The sequence below is a fragment of the Orbicella faveolata genome, unplaced genomic scaffold, assembly GCF_042242905.1.
Source record: "Orbicella faveolata isolate gen_17 unplaced genomic scaffold, um_ofav_v1 contig_2, whole genome shotgun sequence".
Lineage (NCBI taxonomy): Eukaryota > Metazoa > Cnidaria > Anthozoa > Scleractinia > Merulinidae > Orbicella > Orbicella faveolata.
In genome coordinates this window covers 15,013,564-15,037,226 of record NW_028301547.1, presented here as the reverse complement: position 1 = coordinate 15,037,226, position 23,663 = coordinate 15,013,564, and the positions used below count along the sequence as shown (strand labels likewise).

Below are 23,663 nucleotides of genomic sequence, written 5' to 3'. Positions count from 1 at the left end.
CCAAGAGAAAAAACGCTTTCAAAACAACATTGAGTCACGCAAGCAACATATCAAAAACCTGTCAAATACACGGCTGACAGACGAGCAAATTACCCTGCTATCCCGTGGTTTGAAATTCATTCCTGCTCCCGTGACAAGAGAAAACACTATCAGGCGCCGGCTACTCAATGACTTCAGTCATTTTGCCAGAAGAATGCGCCTTAAGTACATATTTCACGGTCACGACAAAGAACCCCATCCTTTCCACGTCAAGTCGGACTGGGACCCACCAGTCCAGCCCTCAGTTGCTCTAGAAACCTTTCTAGAGGAAGTCAAATTTGACCTTGCTAATATCAAATTGAAAAGGCCGAAAGACAACCTGTCACAGGGAGAGCGAAATGCTCTCAAAGAACTATCGCGTGACAAGAACATTGTACTAAAGAAAGCCGATACGGGTACTACAACCGTCATAATGAACAGAACAGATAAACTTAAGGAGGGTCAAGTCCAACTTGATGATATACATAACTACCAACCCCTAGACAAACCTATGGTTGACACCACGGCCAAAAAAGTTCATCGATTGATTCGATCACTACTACAAGAAGGCCACATAGACGAAATGACGGCTAAATGGCTCTCCCTTACGCCCGACCCTCCGCGAATACCAGTGTTTTACACACTTACAAAGATTCACAAACCGACACCTGTTGGTAGACCAATTATATCAGGGTGTGACGGCCCTACAGAAAGAATCTCAGCTTTTGTTGACCACCTTATCAGCCAATAGCAAAAAAGCAAGCCTCGTATCTTAAAGATACAACAGACTTTCTTAACTTCATCGACAAGACTAAACTGCCTAAAAACACCATTCTTGTCTCTATGGACGTCACCAGTCTCTACACGAACACACCACAGGAGGAGGGTATTACCACTGCATGCGAAGCATACGAAGAATTTTACCAGGAGAACCCTCCAATTCCTAGCGCTAGCAGGTATTTAAGAGAAATGCTAAGTCTGATTCTACAAGAAAACTCGTTCCAATTCAATGGAAAAGATTACCTCCAAACTCATGGAACAGCCATGGGAACGAAAATGGCCGTAGCTTTTGCTAACATATTTATGGCCAAAATAGAAAAAGAAATACTCAGACAAAGTTACACAAAACCCATTTTTTGGAAAAGATACATCGATGACGTCATATCTATGTGGAACACAAGTAGAGACAGAATAGATGACTTCCTTCTAAAGGCAAACAGCTTTCACCCAACGATCAAATTCACGGCTGAAATCTCAGAAACTGAAACTACATTCTTAGACACGAAAGTGTACAAAGGTGACAGATTCAATAAGGAATCTATTCTTGACGTGCGAACTCATTTCAAACCTACAGAGACCTTTCAATACACGAATTTCTATTCGTGTCACCCACCAGGCGTCACGAAAGGCTTTATCAAAGGAGAAGCGTTAAGGCTTCTGAGAACAAATTCCTCTCAACTTATTTTTGAGGAAAACATGAGTAATTTCAAAACATGCCTGCAGAATAGAGGTTACCCAGCTAGAATTGTAGAAAAACACCTTTTAGAGATTAAATTCTCTGATAGAAAAATGTCACTAGCACAGAAAGACAAAACCGCACAAAAGAAAATACTGCCCTTTGTTACGAAATACCACCCGACGTTGCCTAACCTAAAAGACACACTTCTGGGGAAATGGCACCTTAAAGATAATCACCCGCTACTGAGAGAAATCTTTAAGGAGCCCGCCATCATCTCGTATCGCAAGGGAAAGTCCCTAAAAGGCATCCTAGTTAAAGCTAAACTATGAAGGCTTTATAACTTATTCATCCGCGAACGGCAGGAGTCGTGCAGGCTCGTCAACACTTTTATCACTCAGTTTTTATAACTCAAGAGCATGATATCTCTTTTACCCTCACTTCTGAATTATAGCCCATGTTCCAAAGAGGCCCGCAGCATGACTGATGGGGCATTTTCAATGATGAATCTCCAACTCCATCGTTGACATGTTATTTAAAGCATAGGAAATTCGATGTATTTTACTTAGGATAACATAGACAGATCGTGTTGCAGTTTGTACATACAATAATGCATGAATTTTCCTTAGGATAATATTGACAGAATATCGTCTGAACGAAAAAGTTGCCTACAATCTGCGACACAATAGCCCACACATTGCCGTTGAGATAACAATATTTCTGAATTATTTTAGCCTCGATTTCCTTAAATTTTACCCACTCTCCCTTGATAAATTAGTTTTTTTTTCCTTCTGTGCTTGTACAACATTGAATGCAGGAAAGGGTTGGGGTATTGTATTTCGAGGTGTGGTTGATTTTAAAGTTCAATTTTAAGTATGGCCGAAAAAGTTGCTTACTGAATTTTGTCGCAGATTGTAGTGACTAGTGACTAAATAAAAAATGGTTTATTGTGGTATCAGTTTTTTTAGCAAAGAAAATATAGACTTTCAAGCGCAAGCTTTTTAAATTGCCTGTATCATTTTTAGCCGAGAATGAAGTGGTTTTCAGAGACGTTATCCATCTGTTTAGAAAAACCGATGACAATTCTCTATTAAAAGAAAAGCAAGATTTAATTTCTCAGGCACAAGGAACCGGGCAAGCCTGTGAGAACCTGGATTCTGCAATTTGCAACAAGAGAGTCATTTATTCATTGGACACTCTGCTAGTGGCACCAGTCGCTCATTCCATTTATTTATTTATTTATTTATTTATTTATTTTTGTTGAAAAAATCTAGTGGAAAAGGCTCTTCCTTTTAATTTTCCACCGTTCAAGTGGAAGGCGCCCCTAAACGTTTATCCCTGATGGCTTCTTCAGTCCTTTTGGAAGTTTATGCTATTCTCCTCCTCAAAACTTCGATTGGCAATTTTTGTATTTATTCTGACAATTAATATCGTTTTCTTATTTAATTAAAGTAACACAGATCGTTTATTTAATTATTTACCAATTAGGTCTGTGATTTAATACTGAGCAAGTTGCAGTTTGTAGATAGAATGGTAGACGCCCTTTATGAAAGCTATGGGCTACCAAATTTGAGTTATTGTTGAGAAAAAAAAATTTAAGGATGCAAATGATTTTTAATAACACAAAAAGGCACAACTCATGGATAAGAATGTTTATTTAGAATCATCTTTTACTTCTTTACCTTTATGTATTACGCAATGTAGCTTTCATGATGTAGATTCTAGTACAACAATTTAAAGCAAACTATTAATATTTGGCCAATCAATTTCTTAGTTATTCATGAAATTAAAAAAAAAAACGTTGCCAAATATGAAACTGACACTTACATATTTCAAATAAACCCTTCCGCGCCCCATGTTCAGACTTCCTTTTGGAGATGTAAATTTTTTCCGTTTCATTTGTTAAATTATCAAGGCTTTTGACACCATCCATAACAATTGAAGTGGCTTCAAGGTTAAGTTAACATTGAAAAAGCGCGAAAATGAGAAGCTACAGCTGCATGAACAACACAAAACAAATAATCGACAGCCATAACAAACGCATCCTAACTGCGTCTATGCCGACTGATGACACCGCCGCCGCCGCTACCATCAACAACAAAAAGCCATGTAACTGCCGACAAAAGAACGCATGCCCGCTCAACGGAAACTGCCTACAATCATCTGTAATCTACCAAGCCACGGTAACACGCAAAGACAACAACACGGCAGAAACGTACATTGGACTCACAGAGAGCGACTTCAAAACTAGATACAGAAACCACACCGCATCATTCCGCCACGCTAAACACAGAAACTCGACCGAACTCAGCAAGCACATCTGGACCCTCAAAGACAATAACATCGAACACTTTATTTCCTGGCGCATTCTCTCATCACACTCGCCGTATAACAGCTCAAGCAAAAGATGTAACCTTTGCCTTAAAGAAAAATTCCTTATCATCTGCCAACCCGAGCTATTTAACAAACGTAATGAACTCGTATCATCTTGCCGCCACAGAAACAAAGCCCTCCTACGAAACAACTAACCCGTCAAATTTCGCGCTGCATATATTATGTAAATTATATTGAACATAACATTGTTAAGAATCCCAATTGGCCGGAGGCAAACCAGTTGGCTATTTACAAGCGTGGCCGAGAATTTGAAATCGAGGCTACCAAAAAACAAATCCAGGTAGTGGTCAGAGCGGGACTCGAACCCGGGACCGCTGGATCGCGAGTCCGACACGCTGACCACTCGGCCACGCTGCCTCCCGCATCGTTGATGTTGAACGTGATAACACCTTGAGGGTAACCATTTTGCAACAGGAGCTTTCTCAGATTTTTAATAGCGGCTTGCAACAAAGATGGATCAAATACAAATACCTTGTTTTCCTTTTTGTTAAGATTCGTATTTTTTATCTTTTTATACGTAATTTCTACGTCGATCTAAGTATCTGAGAAGTTTTTGATAAGCTACACACTGAGTTATTGACTTTTTTTTATCATACTAACTATACATTACTTATAAAAATTTTACAATACATAACTTACAATACCACAATGCAAAACTCACACTATATCTTGTTTTCTACAAATTAGCATTTTCTTCACTTTCTCCTTCTCATTATTAACAGACATCAAACTCTAGCTCTTTTTTGACTCAAAAGGCATATAAATACGTGTTGGATTACCTTGGCCGGCTACAGAACAAACTAAAATTAACAATTACGTAATGCGCAAATTCAGCTTAATTCATTTCTCGACACAAGTAGTAACTAAAGTCAATGAATAAAATCCATGTGACTCAGCTTATCTACAACAGGCCTACTAAGGACTATAGTAGTTTATAAAACTGCCGCAGCTTCCAGTGGCTAATAGGGAGTTCAAGAAATCAGGACGCGACGCCGAGGACATAGTCGATCAAAAAATGATTTTACATTTTACCTACGAATCTCGCGATACTGTAAAGTCATTTACTTTGTTTCTTAGTGTCAAACCTTTTACGAAACTGAATCTGGCACAGGGCGAAACATTTGAAATAAAAAAAAAGAAAATTAAAATTAGCCGTCGGGGTTCACGTTCTCTGGACAATGCAGAATTTGGTCATTTCACGTTGTCGTTTTGCAGAAGACGGCAAAGAAATGTACCAAGAATTGTAACGCACGTGCACAGCCATCGTTCTACTTATGAAGCCTTTTGTTTAGCGACGTTCCCGTTGCCGTTGCCGTCGTGGTTTTCTTAAACTCCTTAATTAATCAGAGCTGAGTTTTCATTTTCTATTGTTGGCATTCGAGATGTTCAGCAATGCGACTCCTTCTTCAGGACTACTGCCTCCTGCTCCTGCTCCTTCTCCTCCTCCTCCTCCTCCTCCTCCCCCTCCTCCTCCACCACCACCGCTTTCTTTTCCAACCTTCAGATAGCCAAACCCAACAGTAGCAATTGCAACCAAACCATTTTGAATAACAGCAGAAATCAAACTCTCACCAAAGAAACCTTGTGCCACCACAAGCAAAACAAGCAATAACAGAACGAATGCCAAGGAACCACCTAAGATAAGAATCAGAGCCATGTAAAACAACTGAGTATTTTTGGGAGAAGGAAATGCCTTGTAGAAGTCACGAAGCAGGAAAGAAAAAACAGAAAAAAAAGAAGTAATACCCACTAAAACTGTACTACCCCAAAGAGGCTCTGTTATTACACCAAGCAAAATCCACAGTACGTGATGACATGCAATGAATACTGCTGGGTAAAGAAAAACACAAGAATGAATGTTTTTGCTTGTATCTTCATCATGACCCGATATTAAGTCCCAGTTTTTAAATAGGTCATGACATGTACCATTCCTGCGGTGTTTAATCATACAATAAATAGACCGCCGAAAAAGCACAAACAGCACAAATCCAAAAAATACACGCACATACAAATCTTGTTGAACAGTCGATGTTTTGAAGGCATAAATATTTAAGAATATTCCTGCACCAAAAATGAACAAAGACCAAGACATTACTACTGCAATTTTGTCTTTATCCTTACTTTTATCCCAACTCTGTAGCTTAACTATTATGTGCATTGATACAAACTGACTCATGACTAAACTAATGAACAAAAAGCTCCAACACACTCCATGTAGCAACTGTTTCAGTCCTGAAAAATGTGAAGCCTTCTCCTGGCCTGCAATGACACACTCTGCTGTGTTAAGTCGTGGATCAGGAACACTTGGTATTACTGCTATGTCCTGCACCTACAAAACAATAATATATACTTCATAAGAACGTCTGCAGTGTAACTGCATAAGGATGAGGATCTGAAATTTATTCATGTACCTGAGAGAAATAGGCAAGGGGTTATCTTAGAATCTACTAATTTATCCCCACTTCAATCCCACTCCAGGTGATGTAGCTTTCTCATTGTTCATAATCCAGGGCAAGAAAAAAAATTGGAATCCAGTTGCCCGGTGGGTGAGTACATTTCAGTCTTCAGTTGCCAACACTAAAATATTACTTGCCCAATAGACGCACAATAATAATGATAATGATAATAATACTAATAATAATAATGTAATGGGTTACTCACACGCCCCGTCATACTATTTAATAACTGCACATATAGCATGCATAAGTTTTTACTGCTGTATAATAATGATAATAACAATAATTATTATTGTTATTACTTACAATAATAATAACGTCTTTATTCATCTGATACAGTACATATCAAACGTTACATAAATTTTGAAAAGGGTTAAATAAGGGCTTACAGGAAGAATTTCTCATATTGCTTAAGTGTATTTAAACTTAAAGACTACTAAAAAAAAACTAGTTTTAAAACATTCAGTGTTTATCTAGGGTAACTGACTAGTGCTGCATCTTAATCTGAGGGAGGACCCTTTGAGAACTATTGCTACTAATTTTCTTGAACAGTTTCCCGACACATTTTTCCAGGAGCTCATGGACATTATTGGGGAGCAGGGATGGCACAGTGGTGAGAGCACACACCTCCCACGGGTAGGTACAAAACATGGACCACTCAATCTGGACCCCCTACTGGACCCCCTTTTGGACCCATCTGGACCCCTTCTAGACCTCCTTCTGGACCCCTTCTGGACCTCCTAGTCTTTCCTTCTAGAAAATATGGGCTCCTGATTTAAACAATTAAACTTAGAAGATAACAGGATGAAGTCTACTTAATCAGTGAGCAAAATGCAAAGAAATTCATGAATTCGTGCAGTGTTGTGTCTAGAATAACTAGCAGCTGCAGTTAACTAGGTTTATTTTTTAGAAATCTGGTTAAAATTCCCAAATAACTTAACTCAGTCAAAGGTTGGTTATGGTTGGTTTCTCTACACTCATGGCTAAGGCAGTCCCAGTCTCCCTTCTCAAACGCACTATACATGAATTTCCAAGGCACTTCTTTCAAACATGATGTTGATTTTGTGTAGACATCAGAGTGTTCTCCATTGCTGTCGAATGAATTGTCTTCGAATTAGACTCTATCAGCGTTGTCGTAATAAAACCATGAATTGAAGCCTTGATACCATTGTTTATTATCTACACTGCTCCTCTCAGAGTCGAGCGCTCTATAAATTTATTCTGTTCAAGTTCAAGAAGTATATATATATATGGATAGGTAGCTAGCTAGCTAGCTAGATAGATAGATAGATAGATAGATAGATAGATAGATAGATAGATAGATAGATAGATAGATAGATAGATAGATAGATAGATAGATAGATAGATAGATAGATAGATAGATAGATACATGCAAGTTTCATAATAAGATGCGCTTATTGACAGCAAGCACACTCACTTATAAACTAATAAGATCATACCGTGGAAAGAAAGTATAACATGGCATCGTGTAGAGGGGGGTCACTGGGATAGCCACTGCAGAACTGCGGCAAAGTTATGTAGAGCTCCCTTTTCCGCCTGTTTGGCCAAATCGCCCACAAGGAAAAAATATTCATGGAAGGTAAGGTGATATTTCCTCCGCTGACATACAAACACGACTTACTCCACTTATATGTCCATGTTGTGTTGGCTCCAGCTGGACGAGAATCTGACCCATTCTGCTTAGAACTGTTCATACCGGCTCTACCAGCATTGTTGTTTGGAAACGGACCTCTTTGAGTTCCATTGCTATCCGCTGCTGCCAGGAATGTCACCGTAATATCGATCAGCAAAGATGGGGGAACCACAGAGGGATAAACGGCCTTGGAAATATTGTAATAGTTGTCATACGGAGGTTCGGATGAAATCAAATAACGTTGTATTTGGTTATTGCCTTCCATGCACGTTGTCAGCACGCTCTCAAGGTACAACACTACGATGAAAATGAGCATGATGCACGAGTGACGTGAGGTAACAATTCTATGCGTCATGACAAAGACTGGCATAGACTGCGAGCAGTCTCTCTTTTATTCGAAAATCCGTGGGGAAGTACGCAGAGAAGTCAAATTCCGCAGGTAGTGACTTGATCTTGAAGGGATATAGACGAGAAGACCCTTCTTCCTTCTGAGACTGGGACCGAGTGTCACGATCGTTGAATTCATCTTCGTGCGACTATGGAGCAACTTCAGAATACCCGGCCACTTTATTTACATGTGCCGGTGTGCTTTCAAGAACGAGGTATATAACAATAGTTGCTATTTTTATTGAATGAGAAGCTAATAAGTGGTTGTAGGCAAAAACAAAATGGCGTCGCTGGTCGAGTTTGTATTTGGGCGATGAATTGAATCTACTTCATATTTTGCGTGTTTTACACCGCGTAATATCTCCCTAAGTTATGTAGAAGATGCATCCTGATGGGTAAAACATGCAAGGTAGGTTATTAATTTACTAGCTAAGTGTTTTTCTTTTGCCTTGAGAAATAGGGCCCTCTGATTTATCTCCCGTGTAGCATAGATCATAGGGCCCTTAATAATTTTAGCCTGTCATATTAAATTTAAGGTTAAGACTTCAGAGTTATTTTTGTGTTGGGAAAAAGGCATCTGATTTCTCCCTTAGAGCAATAAGACCAGAGGGCCCTTAATAATATAATTAACTTAAGCTGAACTTAGAGTTATTCTGGTTTGGAGAAAAAGGGGCATGTGATTTATCTCTCACACAGCATAGATGAGAGGTCCCTTAATAATTTTATGGTCTTTTGTATTAAAGATAAGACTAACTGCTTGTTAAATATTTTGGTGTTGAGAAAAAGGGCCATCTGATTTAGCTGGTGTGGCCAGTGGAAAAAAATTTGGTATCACAACATACAACGTTCGGCTGAGTTTTCTCCTTCTGGCATTTCTTGCCTTACAGGTTTATTTAGACCATTAATTTTAGGGACTGGTCATTAAATAAATATGGAGAAGAGGGGGTTTGAGGAGAAATTCTAATATTTGTCAAAATTTCCCTGTGAATCCCATCTTTTAACAAAGATTAATTTTTGAGAATCCCGTCTGGAAAGTGTGGAAAATGTAAAGAGTTTCCCTATTATTTTAAAGGCAAGATAGACATGTACTACATAAATTTTTGTTGGCTTAAAATGATCATATTGTGGCAGACCTACATTACAGTGGAAACCAGGACTAATTAACAAGACTTGTGATTCTTTGTTGAATAGCTTTCGCATCAATTACAGGATAAAATGACATCTAAAAAAGGTTAAAATGACTATGACTTTTATTTCTTGCTCCATCCTTATAATTTGCTTACTGCCTCATGCAGTGTTAATTAAATATTACTCATCATCTGTCATATGATGAACCTTTCTCGAATGGTGCTTTTCTATCATTAAGAAACAATTCTTTTCACTGATACGTGGAGGTTTCACAGTATTGCACATAGCTTTTTTTGGTTGGTCCAAGGTAACGAAGCTATTACTTTCCACTACGGCATTTAAAACACATCCACCTTTTGTTTGTGTTGCGGATTACTGATTGTGGAATATTAGCACAAGCTGGATGATACCATCCACCGCAATGGCCATCACACTGGACATACATAGCATTGTCATCTGGAAGTCGACATGTGCAACAGACTGGAACAGTCTTGCTTGACACTGGAACAAGAACAAGTGGCACTCTTTTTTCTGTTGTTGGAAACTCTATCATATCCAGTGCTTCTAGACAATCCACCAGGTGATTATGCATGGCTTTCTGGTCATATCTTGTTATGGTGGGATTGTTGCCGTGGCATAAAGTGGTTGCAAAGCCTATGGCAAATAGTGCACAGTCATTTGAGCCCTGCTGCTTTTGAACTTTCTCATTGATGATTTGCACTGATTTCCCCCTGTGTAGCAACATTCTGCAGGCATGCCGAATAGCTTTAATGTTGGGCTTTCCAAACAGGCTATCATATACTTTAACGACACCAACAGGGCATGACAGTGTGCTGAACACACCCAGTGTAAACCAGTGTTGATTATTTGCACAAATTCACTTGTTGCAGTTGTCACCAAATTTCCAATTATGGCTGGGTCTTCCAGACCGTCAACCAAGGGAACTTCATTTTTAAGAGCTTTTGAGCAGCCTCTACTTCTGAGTCATGAAGCCAACCACGAGGGTTCAAGATTAGTTTTTTACTGTCAGCATAAAGTGTTATTTTATTTCCTGCTGTTTGGTCTCTGTAATCTATCCACATATCAGGATCAGGAGAGTTTTCGTCTATGATCACTGTATTGTCCTTCTTGTTGCTTGCCAGTGGATGACTAGCTTCTGACAGGTTATCCCCTTTTACTTCAGTCTCTACATCTAGTTTGGCCCATTTGGATTTGACAGGAGAGTGGAGTGCCATATCCTGCCCTCCCCGTTTCAAGCTGCTTGTTCCCTGTGTTACTTTGCCAGTATTTGTCGGAAGAGGTTTAAACATTTGCAAAGGACTGGATGATTCTTTAGGCTGATGTCTTGGTGCTTGTGTGACTGCTGGTTTTACTGTAACAGCAGGATCTGGAGACTTGTCATTTGTGGTGATTACAGGAACATTGAAATTTTGTGAAGGTGAACATGGAGGACTTTTTGGTAAAGGCATTGAATGGCACTCTTCTGGCAAACTTTCTCCTACTATTTCTACCTCTAGCTCCACTTTTTTGCACTTGAAATTTTCAATCGACTTAAGGGGGTCCTCATGCCACCCCTGTTTCAAGTTGTTTGCTACCTGCCCGACTCTGCCTGAATATTTGCTCTTGCGTGTTGCAAGAGGTAAACATTTTTGCAGAAGTTTGTTCTTTGGCTGAGCTTTTGGCGCATTCCTGGGTGCAGATTTTGATGAGCCTTCTTGTTCTAGAATCATACCATTGGATGCCTTTAGTGCTGATTTTTCCATTATCTTGACACAATGTTCCAGGCTCTTTCTAACCTGCACAAGTATATCAGTATCATCGACTATGTAAGTTAGAGACTTTGCTTGGTTCATGGGTTCCCTGCACTAAGCTGCTACTGTCTTCTTAAAACGGCTGGGAATGGGAAGATTTTCTTTATCAACATTCAGTAGGTTACCAGTTTCTTCAGAATTAGCTGTCATGCTCTCCTCTTTGGGAAGGGGAAGGTTTTCTTTATGGGCATTGAGTAGATTATCAATTTCTTCAGAACTAGCAGTCATTCTCTCCTCTTCAGGAACATCTGTTACTGGCAGTGCATTGTTGATGGGAAAGATGAGATCTTCATCAAGTATGAAAAAGGGTGAAGTCCTATAGGCTTCACTTAGATTGTCAAAACCCCAGTCAGGTTTATGTCTGAATATTGCAACCATGTGTTTGCATGGAAGACAGGTGCATTGCCACTCTTTACATGTACATGATGGTGTTGCATCATGTCTACCAAAGGAAACTTTGTACCACACATCTAGTATAGCTGTTTGGCTGTAAACTTCAAACTGACCTTCATCTTTAGAGATCACATGGTTAGGGGGGATGGATTTTGCTAAATCTATCTTTTCCAAACAGTGTTGTACTGTGTGTCGTGGTCTGTTGTGTAGGTAAGGTGGCATCTCCAGATCATACCTTTTGTAGCTGTTGGACAACCTTGTGTTTTGCTCAACATACCTGTAATAATTGTAAATTTATATTGAGTGTCAGTTTGTTAATTCTCTACAAATGATCATAATAATATTTTCAAGTGGAGAGTTGAATAAACACTTCTTTAGTTGAGATCAGAGATTTTTAATTGTTGATGGAGTGGAGGTTCAATTTAAGACAGTTTTCTAGGTTGGGGTGAAAAGGTAAGATTCATCCCTCGTATGACATGCTTGTCCATTGCATTGCACTCTCAGTTATTTTCACAGAACCTAGAATTGTGGATTGGTACTGCGTCCAAGTAATGGAACCCTATGCGTAAACTGGGGAACTACAATGTTGCTCATTTCCTACAGGCATATTTGCTAATACAAAGGCCATAAAAACCATTGTTAGTTTTAACAGAATGATATTCATTATAGCTTACTTAGTATACTTGTCAGGTAGGAATTGTTCAATCAGAATTGTCAGCATGGTACTAAGGTTCACACTTCTGTTTCCTTCCAGGTATTCATGCTTAAAGGATTTGTTCTGCCTTTCAACTCCATTAGTATTCACAGAACACAGAAAGCGATCCTTTTTGAATGCCCACACTCACCGCTAATAAAAAGAAAATTGGAGAAAAGATATAATATCTTCACAGAAATATTATATACCTTAACAAATATGTGGTTGACAGCACAGCAGGTTAGAGTCACTTCAGTTATAGAAATAAATGATTTGTAAGCCCAGTGGATACAGTTTCTTTTTTTGTGTACTTTTGTTATTTTTGGTTATTTTTTGTCATGTTATTTTTTAATGTACTCGGTCATCGAATATAAGAATTCAATTATTATTTGATTTGTACCCCCCTCTTAACAGTATAAAACAAATTGACTATCGGTTGCAATCACCATCTGTGCCACATTAACACTTAGTCAAGGCAATGTTTTACTTGTGGCAGAAATAGCAAATATAGTGTCCTTATTATTGCAACCCTTGAATGCCTAATTCTTATACAATGCAAAGTGCACATGTGTAATAAACTGTTCCCTTGATACCTTGTGCTCTCTTATCCAAGTATCGTGGAACCAAGTTCAAGCAGCTTTTAGTTCTGGCAGTAGCCATATCTCCCATTCCTCCAGATCTGCCAGAGCCTTGTTGTACTCTTTCACAATATCAGCATAGGCAATTCGTCAGAAATGACACAGGATCTCCTTCTTGAATGGCGTAGCACCATTGGCACCTTTAGAGAGCCACCTCTCCCAAGATTATTCCCGGTGGAAATCACATATGAACACTTTGCAATCTTAATAAAAACAAGGTTAATACTGTGACTCATTTACTGATTATTTTTTCATGTAAAAAAAATCACTTTTAATTAAAATAAATACAATAAATAAATGAATAAATAAATTGATTAGGTACACTGTGATCTACTGCGGTATCAATAACAATATTTTTAAGTCATTCTAAAGATTTGCCACTTTGGATCAGTGATGTACTGTATTTTCTCACATAATAAAATTCTACTTTATAACATCCACCCACTGCTATTCAGTACCCATTTAAAATAAGTAAAAAATGAATTGTATGTGCTGGTTACTTTTTTTGAGGAGGTAATGGTTAGCTTAATATAATAATATTGAATTGTTAATGGATCAGGTATTTAGAGGAGTAACTGGTTCATGAAAGTTTTTGTTATTTACTCTGGGACCCATCTAAAAACTGGTTTAACCAGTTCGTGATAGCAAGAAGCCTGGGTACTAGAGCTTGGTATCGGAAGTGAAGTCAAGAAGACACAAAGACGAAACCACACACGTGATGATCAAACCACATAACGAAGATACCACACAACATAACAGCGTAACCACATTACATCATGACAAGAGCACAAAACATAACTTAGAAACCTCAGTACATCACGATAAAACCACACCACGTAATGAAGTTATTACACAACATCATGATAAAAACACGTCACTTCAGGACTACATTACAAGACAAAATGAAGAAACCACAAAACATAATAAAGTAACTACGACACATAATGAAGAAACCACACAACACAATGAAGTAACTACAACACATAATGAAGAAACGACACCAAATAATGATAAACAACCACATACGAAAGTTATGGCTTTCCACAGCTTAGGCCCAGAAGTCGTGCCGTGCCGAACTAAATTCAGGAATTAAGTTCGACAAAAGCACGCAGAAGCACGGCGTCTGAATCAAACTTTTGAATTAAGTTCGGCAAGCAATTAAGTTCGACAAACTCTGCCGTACTACACGACTCTGGCACGGCAGCGATTCAAACCCCCCCCCCCGGGGGGGGGCTACTCCCTTATATGGGCTATATAGGTATGTGCGGCCCCAAAGGGTATGGTTATTCAACTGTTTTGGTCATAAATAGGGTATCGATTTTAGCTGATTTTGGCTATTTTGGTCATAAATAGGGTATGGTTTTTGCACTCTAGCCTTGATATGGGTATGTTTTTAAAAAGAAGCCACTTTTTCGTCATTATCGAAAAGAAAATCAACAAAAGCCTTTCACAAATTATGTTTACGGTAATTTAACATTGGTCTGAACTAGGGAACTTATTATAACGCAGGTCTGAAACAGTGTTTTCATTTAAGGGTTAGGTCATCAATAGGGTTTCGAATTTTTGGTCAGGTCATAAATAGGGTAGGGAATATCGCAGATTCTGGTCCTAAATAGGGTAAGGGTTTTTGGGAAGCGGGCCGCACACCCTCACCCGATTTTTCTGGGAGTACCTTCCCCCCGGATTCAAACGTCGTGCTTCTGTTGCGCCAAACAAAATTCATAAATTATATTAATATATTTTTGGCGGGATTGCGTTCCCACGGGGAGTTAGGAGGGGAATTGTTACGAGGCATCAGTAAATTCCAAATTTGATTCGACTCTGGCATGACGTTAGCCTGCGAACGCAGACGTATTTCCGGCTGTCGCTTGTCTCCGCCGTAAAATAACGTCTGCGAACCCGAACCAGGAAACGATTTCTCTGACGTAAGAATTTTAAGCCAATCACAGTTTAGCTCAAGTAACCCCAGAACTACTGCGCGAGGTATTCGCTGCGAGGAGCACTCAAGTTTCATTGCATCATGGAATCTGATTGGCCAAAGAGAAACAAAAGTCATTACGTCACAGAAATCGTTTCCTGGCTCGGGTTCGCAGACGTTATTTTTCGGCGGAGACAAGCGACAGCCGGAAATACGTCTGCGCTCGCAGGCTAGCACAGAGTTGTTTTTCTGCCGTGCCATAGTCGAACCAAATTGATCAAAATCTGCGATTTTTTGCTACCCTATTTATGACCTGGCTAAAAATTGATACCTTATTTGTAGCCTGCGTAGCAAGCGTTTCCGTGGGGTTTGGAAGCAAAGAAAGACCGAGGAACGGGATTTTCGGTGTTTTGCCTGCGCGGAAAATGGGGCGAGAGCCAAAAAAACAGAAAGAAGGGGGTGGGGGAGGGCAAGGAAGGAAGGAAACGCTTGCAGACAAACCCCTGGATTTTGAAAACCCTCGTGATTGGCTGGGCTAGTCCAATATTATTGACATATGTCGATCAAAGGTATTAAACTTCTGAGTGCCAGAAAAAAGAGGAAGACGCGTTCGAAGCTTGTTTACAAAACGCTTTAACTTTTCTCGCCGAACGAGGATTTAGTCGTGAGCTTCGACAGTACGGTAGAAATCCTTTAGTGCAATACGGACGCTTTGGTTTTTCGAAGCCTGCACATTATTGCAGAAGCAAGTGCGACACAAATATTTGCAGCTGTTTTAATTTTACATCACTTTCTTGAATGCCACATGCGCCAAGGACAAGATAATAAACCACGGGACAGAAAATGCGCACTACTGCGTGGAAAAACCTAGTGATTTCGTCTGGCTTGTTACATAGCAACATGTTTTCGTAGGTACTCTGACATTTCATTAGAAGCATTTTTGTTGACAGCATTTGGAACCTCTGGGTACAATTCTGAATGATTTGTTATAGTGTTAGCTACGGCAGGCTGTCTATAAAATCAGGAAGATGGAACATTCCGGAACATCCCGGAACATTGAATAATTATAATAATTATGAGAAAAATATGCAAGATTAATTTTTCAAAAATTAAATTAAACAAAAATAAACTGGTATCAGCCCGGAAAACAAAAAGCAAAACAAAAACGGTACAAAACAAAACAAAAAAATAGAAAAAAGAAAGAAAAATGAAAATGACTGCAATGAGTGACGGCTCGCAACTTAGAAGACTAATCCATTCCTTCCAGTCGCTCGCCATCAGTTTAATCACGTGGCTGTCTCTTATTCCCAGATTTCGTTGTTCATAGAAAACCAAGGTGGTGGCGTTCGAACGCTTTAATCAGGCCGAAAAATACGGGTACACGAGTGTGATTTCTTTATTCAATTCATTGCGTATACACGATTTTTCATGAAGAAATAGTTTCTCAATGAGCTAGAAATAGAAACTCTTCGGCATTGAGTTTCCTGTGTGAACTAGTTCGGACTGCTCAAGCTGTGATGACAGTGTAAACAAATACAAACACAAAATTTAAAAACATTTGGCGACGCACTGTCTTACAGGGTAGCTGGTCAAAACTTTATTGTCTCAAGAAATATTTGTTACAAGTGTTGGCGATCTGATATTTAATTCAAAGTGTCGCCAAAGGTTCAAATGCCTGTCCTGGAAAATGTTTTCTCCAGTACAAGTTAATTCTTAATTAATTAAAAACACTTTTACCGTAGGCTATAATCTATTCATCGCTAGTTCGACTTCACGTGCAGATCGTTATCTGACATTCGATCAAACTTAGTTTTCTATCGAGCCATTCGAACGAGGTTGCCTATTTACCGAGTTAGGATTTCGAGTTGGATTTCGAGTTGGGTTTCGAGTTGGACTTTCGAGTTGGATTTTCGAGTTGGATTTTCGAGTTGGATTTTCGAGTTGGATTTTCGAGTTAGATTTTTTGGCGGGATTTTTTTGACGGGATTTCCAATAAATTTTTAGTGGTTTGATGATCATTTAAATGGTTGACAGGCCAAACACGACTCCTATTGGTCAAGATAGAGCTAGCCAATGGCGTAATGTACTTTTCGATCCTTATTTGTTTGAAGCTCGACCTCGTTATTTTTTTATTTTTTTTTTTAACGGCATTTTTTTCTAGATTTCTAGGCACTCGATGGATAATCAGTGACATCAGTGTAAAATGGGGTTGACAAGCCTACACGACTCCTACGGTTAGTGACATTTGTACATTTGCCGTTCTCTGTACGGTCAATCGACCTTTTTGTTGCTTCACTCGTGTTTATGAAGGGCACTTCATGTTGTGTTATAAAGAGGAATTTTACGTAGAGTTGAGCCGTAAGACCGTGCTATGGCAAATGTTTTAGAGGTCATAGGTCTGCATGATTTCCGCTCTTATCTGCATGTCGCTTCGTCGAGTTTGACACCCTTGTAATTTGCCATGTGTTTGTGCCTTTTTTAGGCTCATTGATATTGTAAGATATGTTTATAAGTCTCCATGTGTTTGCTTTCGAGGGACAAAATATGAATTTTACTTACTTGCATTCTACATTGTGACGTCGGGCCGGCTGTGATTAAAACTGTTTGCAAGTATAGTGGGTAGATTCTTATCACGGATATTACATCATTTGTCCTGGTACGTTTTTCTTCTGAGACGCCGTAGCTTTACTTCGAGAAAGCTATACGTTTCTCCAGAAACATTCTTTTGTTCCTTGCAACTATCTGATCGAACTTATGTATAGGTGCTCGATGTATAGGTTTATTCCTCCTTTTGGTCGTTCTGGCACCACGTGATTCAAATGTAGCTGTTTACGCCCAATAAAAAGGCAAAACACTAACCCCACCCCTACAGGAATTCTTTTGTTGGCTGAATTGGACTGGAAATCTACGAGACGGTTTACGGACAAACTCGCCGATTCGTTGCAGCTGGATTACTCGTAAAAAAAACCGACTCTACATCCTTACTCGAAAATCCAACTCGAAATCCTAACTCGAAAATCCAACTCGAAATCCTAACTCGAAAATCCAACTCGAAATCCAACTCGAAATCCTAACTCGGAAGTTAGTTTGTCTCCATTCGAACGCCACCAAAGTAGACCAAACAACCGAAGTACGCGCGTGAACGCACTGCTCTAATCTTTGACCGGAAAGGCTGAGTCTGCACTTGGTGGGTCATAGTGCCAGGCGTTCCTAGCGGAGAGCGCGAAACTGGGGATGATAATTGCAACACGAAGACGGAACAGTAGTGACAAAACTATGGCCACTGACTTAACAAGCAACTGTATGATGCTTATACGAACACCTCAGATGTTGAAGAAATCGGGGATCAACAAAGGAAACGCAATGAATTACCTGGTATTCGTCGTTACCGAATCGTCCAGGTTTGTGCTGTAAAGCCCCGTGACGTGCTTGGTCGAAAAGAAGAGGAGCCTGCACTCATTGTGGTCAGTTGAAGGAATACCCAACGCTCCCTACCCCCCAAAATATCTTTTCATATTTCGAGCTAATACCAGTTTATTTTTGTTTATTTTATTTTCGAAAATTTAATTTTACATATTGTTCTTATAGTTATCATAATCATTCGATGTTCCGGGTTGTTCCGGAATGTTCCGGGATGTTCCGGGATGTTCCATGTTCCTGGTTTTATCGATGGCCGCTGCTGCATGCCAGTTTTTGTCACACATTTGCCTTACCAAAAATTTAGTCGTCTCGTCGCGGGGAATTCTTACGAGGACATTTCCAGAGTTGGTTTTAGAAACAACTTTGACTTGGACGCCGCCTAGGGGAAGATTACCTTTATTCAGATACTGGTCAAGACTATCGGTATTTTCCCTCTCAGATGCTTAAAGCCTAGCCTGCGAACGCAGACGTATTTCCGGCTGTCGCTTGTCGCCACCGAAAAATAACGTCTGCGAACCTGAGCCAGGAAACGATTTCTCTGACGTAGGAATTTTAAGCCAATCACAGTTTAGCTCAAGTAGCCCCAGAACTACTGCGCGAGGTATTCGCTGCGAGGAGCACTCGAGTTTCATTCTGTCATGGAATCTGATTGGCCAAGGAGAAACAAAAGTCATTACGTCACAGAAATCGTTTCCTGGCTCGGGTTCGCAGACGTTATTTTCGGCGGAGACAAGCGACAGCTGGAAATACGTCTGCGTTCGCAGGCTACTCGAAGCCTCTCTTGCCCAGATTCCAAAGTTTTCCGAGAAGACTTTCCGTTGTTTGTTTTTATTACAGGCGATAACACTCGAACCGATTTGCGGATCTGGAGTTTCCAGCAAACGCTTCTTTACTAGAGTTGCCTTTGTAGGAGTTGACTTGCTAATTTTACCTTGTATCGATTCCTGGACGAATGAATACAGTGGTCCAAGATTTCGAATCTTACGAGCACAAGGATTACAAACGCGCCTTGAATACTTCTCACATTTTAACTTTCTGGCAGATTTGCGCTAAAACTTCACCCTTGCAGTCCTTCCTTTTAGACGGATTGAGTAGAAATATAGGTTAAAGTTTGTTTAGGTTCAAAGTTCACTTCTGCTATGTACGAAAGCCGAGGAGGGACTTCAGACTTCAGACTTCAGACTTCAGACTTCAGACTTCAGACTTCAGACTTCAGGCTTCCGACTTCAGACTTCAGTCTTCAGTCCTCAATCTTCAGTCGTAGACCGGATCTAATTCTATCCGGTGAAAGTGTTTTTTAAATCTGTCATCTTGCGTTGTTATGTTTCTTGTCTGAGCCTATAGTGTACAAATGCGATGTTAACAACGAAATTGCCTAAATACCGCGAGAAAAATGGTTCGTTTTCCTATAAACACGCGTGTATCCTCCATGCTACGACAATTTACATGAACACCAAGAGCATCAAATATAGCCACTTTGCATAATTTGAATAGCCTCGTTTTTATGTTTTCAGACGGAGGTTTTTCACATGAAAAGAAGGCTCGGGATGTATAAGGTATTGTTATTCAAATATCATGTACATTTAGACTTTTTTGCAAAGTGTCTATGATCCTGCCGCTTCTTTATTGCTCGCTCCTCTTTTTCTAGACTGCATACCCAACATACCCAATTCAAGACCAAAGTGGCCAAAATCGATACCCTATTTATGTCCAAAACGGCTGAAAAACCCTACCCTTTGGGGCCGCACATACCTATAAAGCCCAAATAAGGGTGTGCTCCCCCACCCCCCCCCCCCCGGGGTTAATTCACTCTCATTTCACTGCAGTCAATCAATCAGTACTTAGTGTAAGACCTCGCTGTTATGACCCGACGTTTTCTTTCCATTTTCCAGGCGGGTAGCCTGCTGAACGGGACGATTAGCGGAGCGTGATACAAGTCGCGCAAGTGGTCGCGCTCCGCGCTCGTGTATCGCGTTTCGCTCTCTGCCCCGCTAATCCGCCTGTTCTGCAGGCTACAGGCGGGTAGATTGTGCAAGCGAGCGAGCAAACGAGCGCTCCTGAAGTGAGCAAACAAATTGAGAGAGGCTGGGAGGGGTGTTTTTTCCCCACCCCTCCCCCTGCTACATTCATCGCACTCTCTCGCAGTTTCGTTCTCTTCGAGTACTTTTGCAAATATTGAACACCTGCTACGTACTGAGCCAAGAAGCTGTAATAGTTCTACCACCTTTAGTAACTGTAGCAGCTGTTGAACCTATAAGTAGCTGTAGACCTGTAGTAGCTGGATTTAGTTGTAGAACCTGAAATAGCTGCAGCAGCTGTAAAACATTTAGTAGCTGTACTGAAGTGTATTAGTATAGTGATCCCGTAGTAACTGTAGCTTGTGAACAGGCTAGTTGAGGATGGGGCGAAGAGAAAGCGGGAGAATGAGGATAGCAGGTCCGTGGCCGGAAAAAATTAGGAACTTTAAGAAAACCACAACGGCAACGGCAACGGAGTCGTCGCTGAACAAAAGATTTAACCCTTTTCATCCTGGTCACGCATATACGCGTACTTAATGGTCGTGCTCTTTGTACCACTTGTGGCGTCATCAATTTAAGAGCAATTCTCCAGGAAAGTGAAGCAAAGATGGAAATGAAAATTTTTAACCCCCCTTCACTTTTTGTGTGGAGGTAGGTTACCTGGGGGGATGAACAAAAACAGCCATATTTGGATCGGCAGGTGTGTCGTTGCCATGGTAACCGCACTTGATCAGGTCGGCCTGAGGTCTATGTTTTGACCAAAAAATTCACCCTCAAGAAGTAAAAATAAACGAGTCTGGTTCTCGGGTGCATGTGAACCAATTTAAATGAAATTCATACAGATGGTAGAGCCACTCTCCCAGTTTATAAAATTCGCCGTTCAAGTATTTTGGGTGTCATAATCAAGAATAAAATGCTCTTCCTACTATCTTGCCTGTCAGCCATTTTGATAAGCAGGAAAAACAAGCACAACCATATTCGCAATTTCTCCGAAAGTACTCTTTCCCAAAAGACCAAATTAGCAGCAGAGCAGTCAGTACATAGATATTGAAGTTTCTAAATATGATAAAATCTTTTTGGGTAAAATTATATTCTGGCCATGGGTGTTGAAGACATCCGAGGCAAGTTGCAAAAAATTGCGAAATTGGAAGTTTTGAAGGCTTTACTATTTGGCTCAAACAGGCTTTAGATAGAGAATATCGGCTTCAGAAGTATTTTCTATCATCTTATCTGTTATCTACATTTGATTGATTAGGTTTTGGCCAAGGAATTTGATGAAATATAAATTGAAACAAAGCCTACCTTGCAACTTTTGGGAATTTCTTCAGGATGCTTTTGTCTTATAGTACATGATGGGTCTCTCCTCAGTTCGCTCGTTCCATTTTCTTGACCAAATCTTGAGACTCTAGCGGAAAGGTCAAATCTAACTGGCTAGCCTCACCGAACATCTGCTTTTCGACCATAGATGATGATGCATTAACCCGAATAAAGAACAGTCGAACAGGTCAAACACAGTCGTGTGTCGAGTATCGAAATAATTCATCAACACAATCCATCCAGGAAGTTAGATAGATTCATCAAGATCACAGCTAAGCAAATGCATGTCTGCGACGATTCTAAATTAAGTCTTTGGCTAAATCGAGCCGTACGTTCCGTGGTGCATGGTTGAGAAGTGGAGAAATCGTTGTTTACGATCAAGCGTATGTAGACCGGCAATGCGAGGAGCAAAACTGCCGACCGGATGTACTTTTAAAATGCGATATACGCGCTTTTTGTTTGTTTGTTTTTGTAGCTTCAGATAAAGCGACATTGTCGCAATAGCATTGTCTCTTCTTTAGATATTTTTGGTACAATATATCATTGATAGAGGGATAAAAGGACGACTTTTGATTCGCTTTTATGACTGTTTTACGGTGGTGAATAAAGAGGACAAAAGAAAAGCGGGCACTGATCATATTACGCAACCTGCTTTACTACACTGGATCAAGTTTATATAAGAGAGGATACGATTTATCATCCCTTGGTTTAGCTACAGTAAATCCAGAAGTACTGACAGGTGTTAGAATATGTTCAGGTTTTCGTTAACAACAAATGATGCGCAGGCTTGAATGAGAACAAGGAAGTTAGTTTTTCTAAGAACTCTTGGACCGTCGAACTCTGTCTGTCTATATAGGTATGCAAAAAAAAAAAAAAAAAAAAAAAAAAAATTCATGCTGTGCGTGCCAAAAATGCAGATTGCACTTGTACCCATTCAACGAAAAATAAAATTCACCGTGGGGCACTGTGGTACGTATGAATCCGAGTTAGACTTTGCACCTAAACATTTCAACCTTGTTCCTACTTTCCGAGGGTATGAGATTGCTCAACGTTTAATTTCTCTTTGATGCTTTTATTCGGTTTTTCGGTTTTCTTTTTTTTGTTTTGTTTTGGCCTTCTTCACCGTTGCCATTGTAAAACAACCCCATAGACTACGAGTAGTCCCTCTTTCGCTTAGTTCGTCGTGCGTGACACGAAAGAAATTCGCGAGAAAAAAATGGCCGCGCGAAATCCTGGGGGCTAGGAGCGCGCGAAAGGAGGGACTACCGCCTAAGCCCAAGAGTTTGCCCTTTCACGGCCGAGTGATTTTTCGGTGTAGGATTTCTCATCTCGACGTCCTCTTATTATCGCCTGTTATCAATAGCCCCGGGAGATCTGAATAAAATTGCTCTACTCTACTCTTCAAGTATCCAGGCAAAAACATATGCCGTGAGAAGTATATCTTCGTTCAGTGTTCGTTCAGCGAAACTGTCAAAGAAGTTTTAAAAAGAAGACGGCGAATGAGGCCTCTTGTAACGATTTTCGCTGCGTCTAAAAGTTATTGCGAAAATTTCAACAGAGTTTCAACCGAGAATTTACACTATACATTATACATTATACATTATACATAGGAGATCATCCAACTGCGGTGAAATGTTTGCCGATAGCAGCGGAAAATTTCAGGTGAATGTCCGGCGTCAAGTGAGAGTCCGGTTCAATCTTTCAAATGGACGGCAGAAAGGCCAAGCTCAATGAATTTATATTCGCTGACTTAGACGATGCTGTTGAGCGACGAAATCACTAACACCAGCTAACACGCTCGCAGTCGGGGTGGAGGCAGAGAGCTTTGCCAAACAAAACACTGGATAAATTTAAATCCTTCCAAAGCGCCTGTTGGTAGATTCGCAAGAACATCACGGCTTGCGAAGCGCGATTCCAACGCTTCGATTTGCTCCGGTTCCAAAACATTCCTGCAAGACGTC

At 40.1% G+C, this 23,663-nt stretch overlaps 2 protein-coding genes and 2 pseudogenes across 2 annotated transcripts; 1 reads left to right on the top strand and 3 right to left on the bottom strand.

Moving 5' to 3' along the window:
- Nucleotides 1-859: 859 nt before the first annotated feature.
- Nucleotides 860-1,806, top strand: LOC149112092 (uncharacterized). The gene has a single exon (XM_089289819.1). The coding sequence runs from the start codon at nt 862-864 to the stop codon at nt 1,804-1,806; it is 945 nt and encodes a 314-aa protein (XP_089145945.1). The 5' UTR covers nt 860-861.
- Nucleotides 1,807-4,271: 2,465 nt separating this feature from the next.
- LOC110047282 (uncharacterized) lies at nt 4,272-8,574 on the bottom strand. The gene is made up of 2 exons (XM_020753029.2): nt 7,785-8,574; nt 4,272-6,197 (listed from the first exon to the last, which is right to left on the bottom strand). The coding sequence occupies exons 1-2, from the start codon at nt 8,346-8,348 to the stop codon at nt 5,226-5,228; spliced, it is 1,536 nt and encodes a 511-aa protein (XP_020608688.1). The 5' UTR covers nt 8,349-8,574; the 3' UTR covers nt 4,272-5,225.
- A 1,207-nt stretch (nt 8,575-9,781) lies between these two features.
- Nucleotides 9,782-10,764, bottom strand: LOC149112091 (uncharacterized; annotated as a pseudogene).
- A 292-nt stretch (nt 10,765-11,056) lies between these two features.
- On the bottom strand, nt 11,057-13,491 carry LOC110047278 (uncharacterized; annotated as a pseudogene).
- Between the last annotated feature and the right edge of the window lie 10,172 nt (nt 13,492-23,663).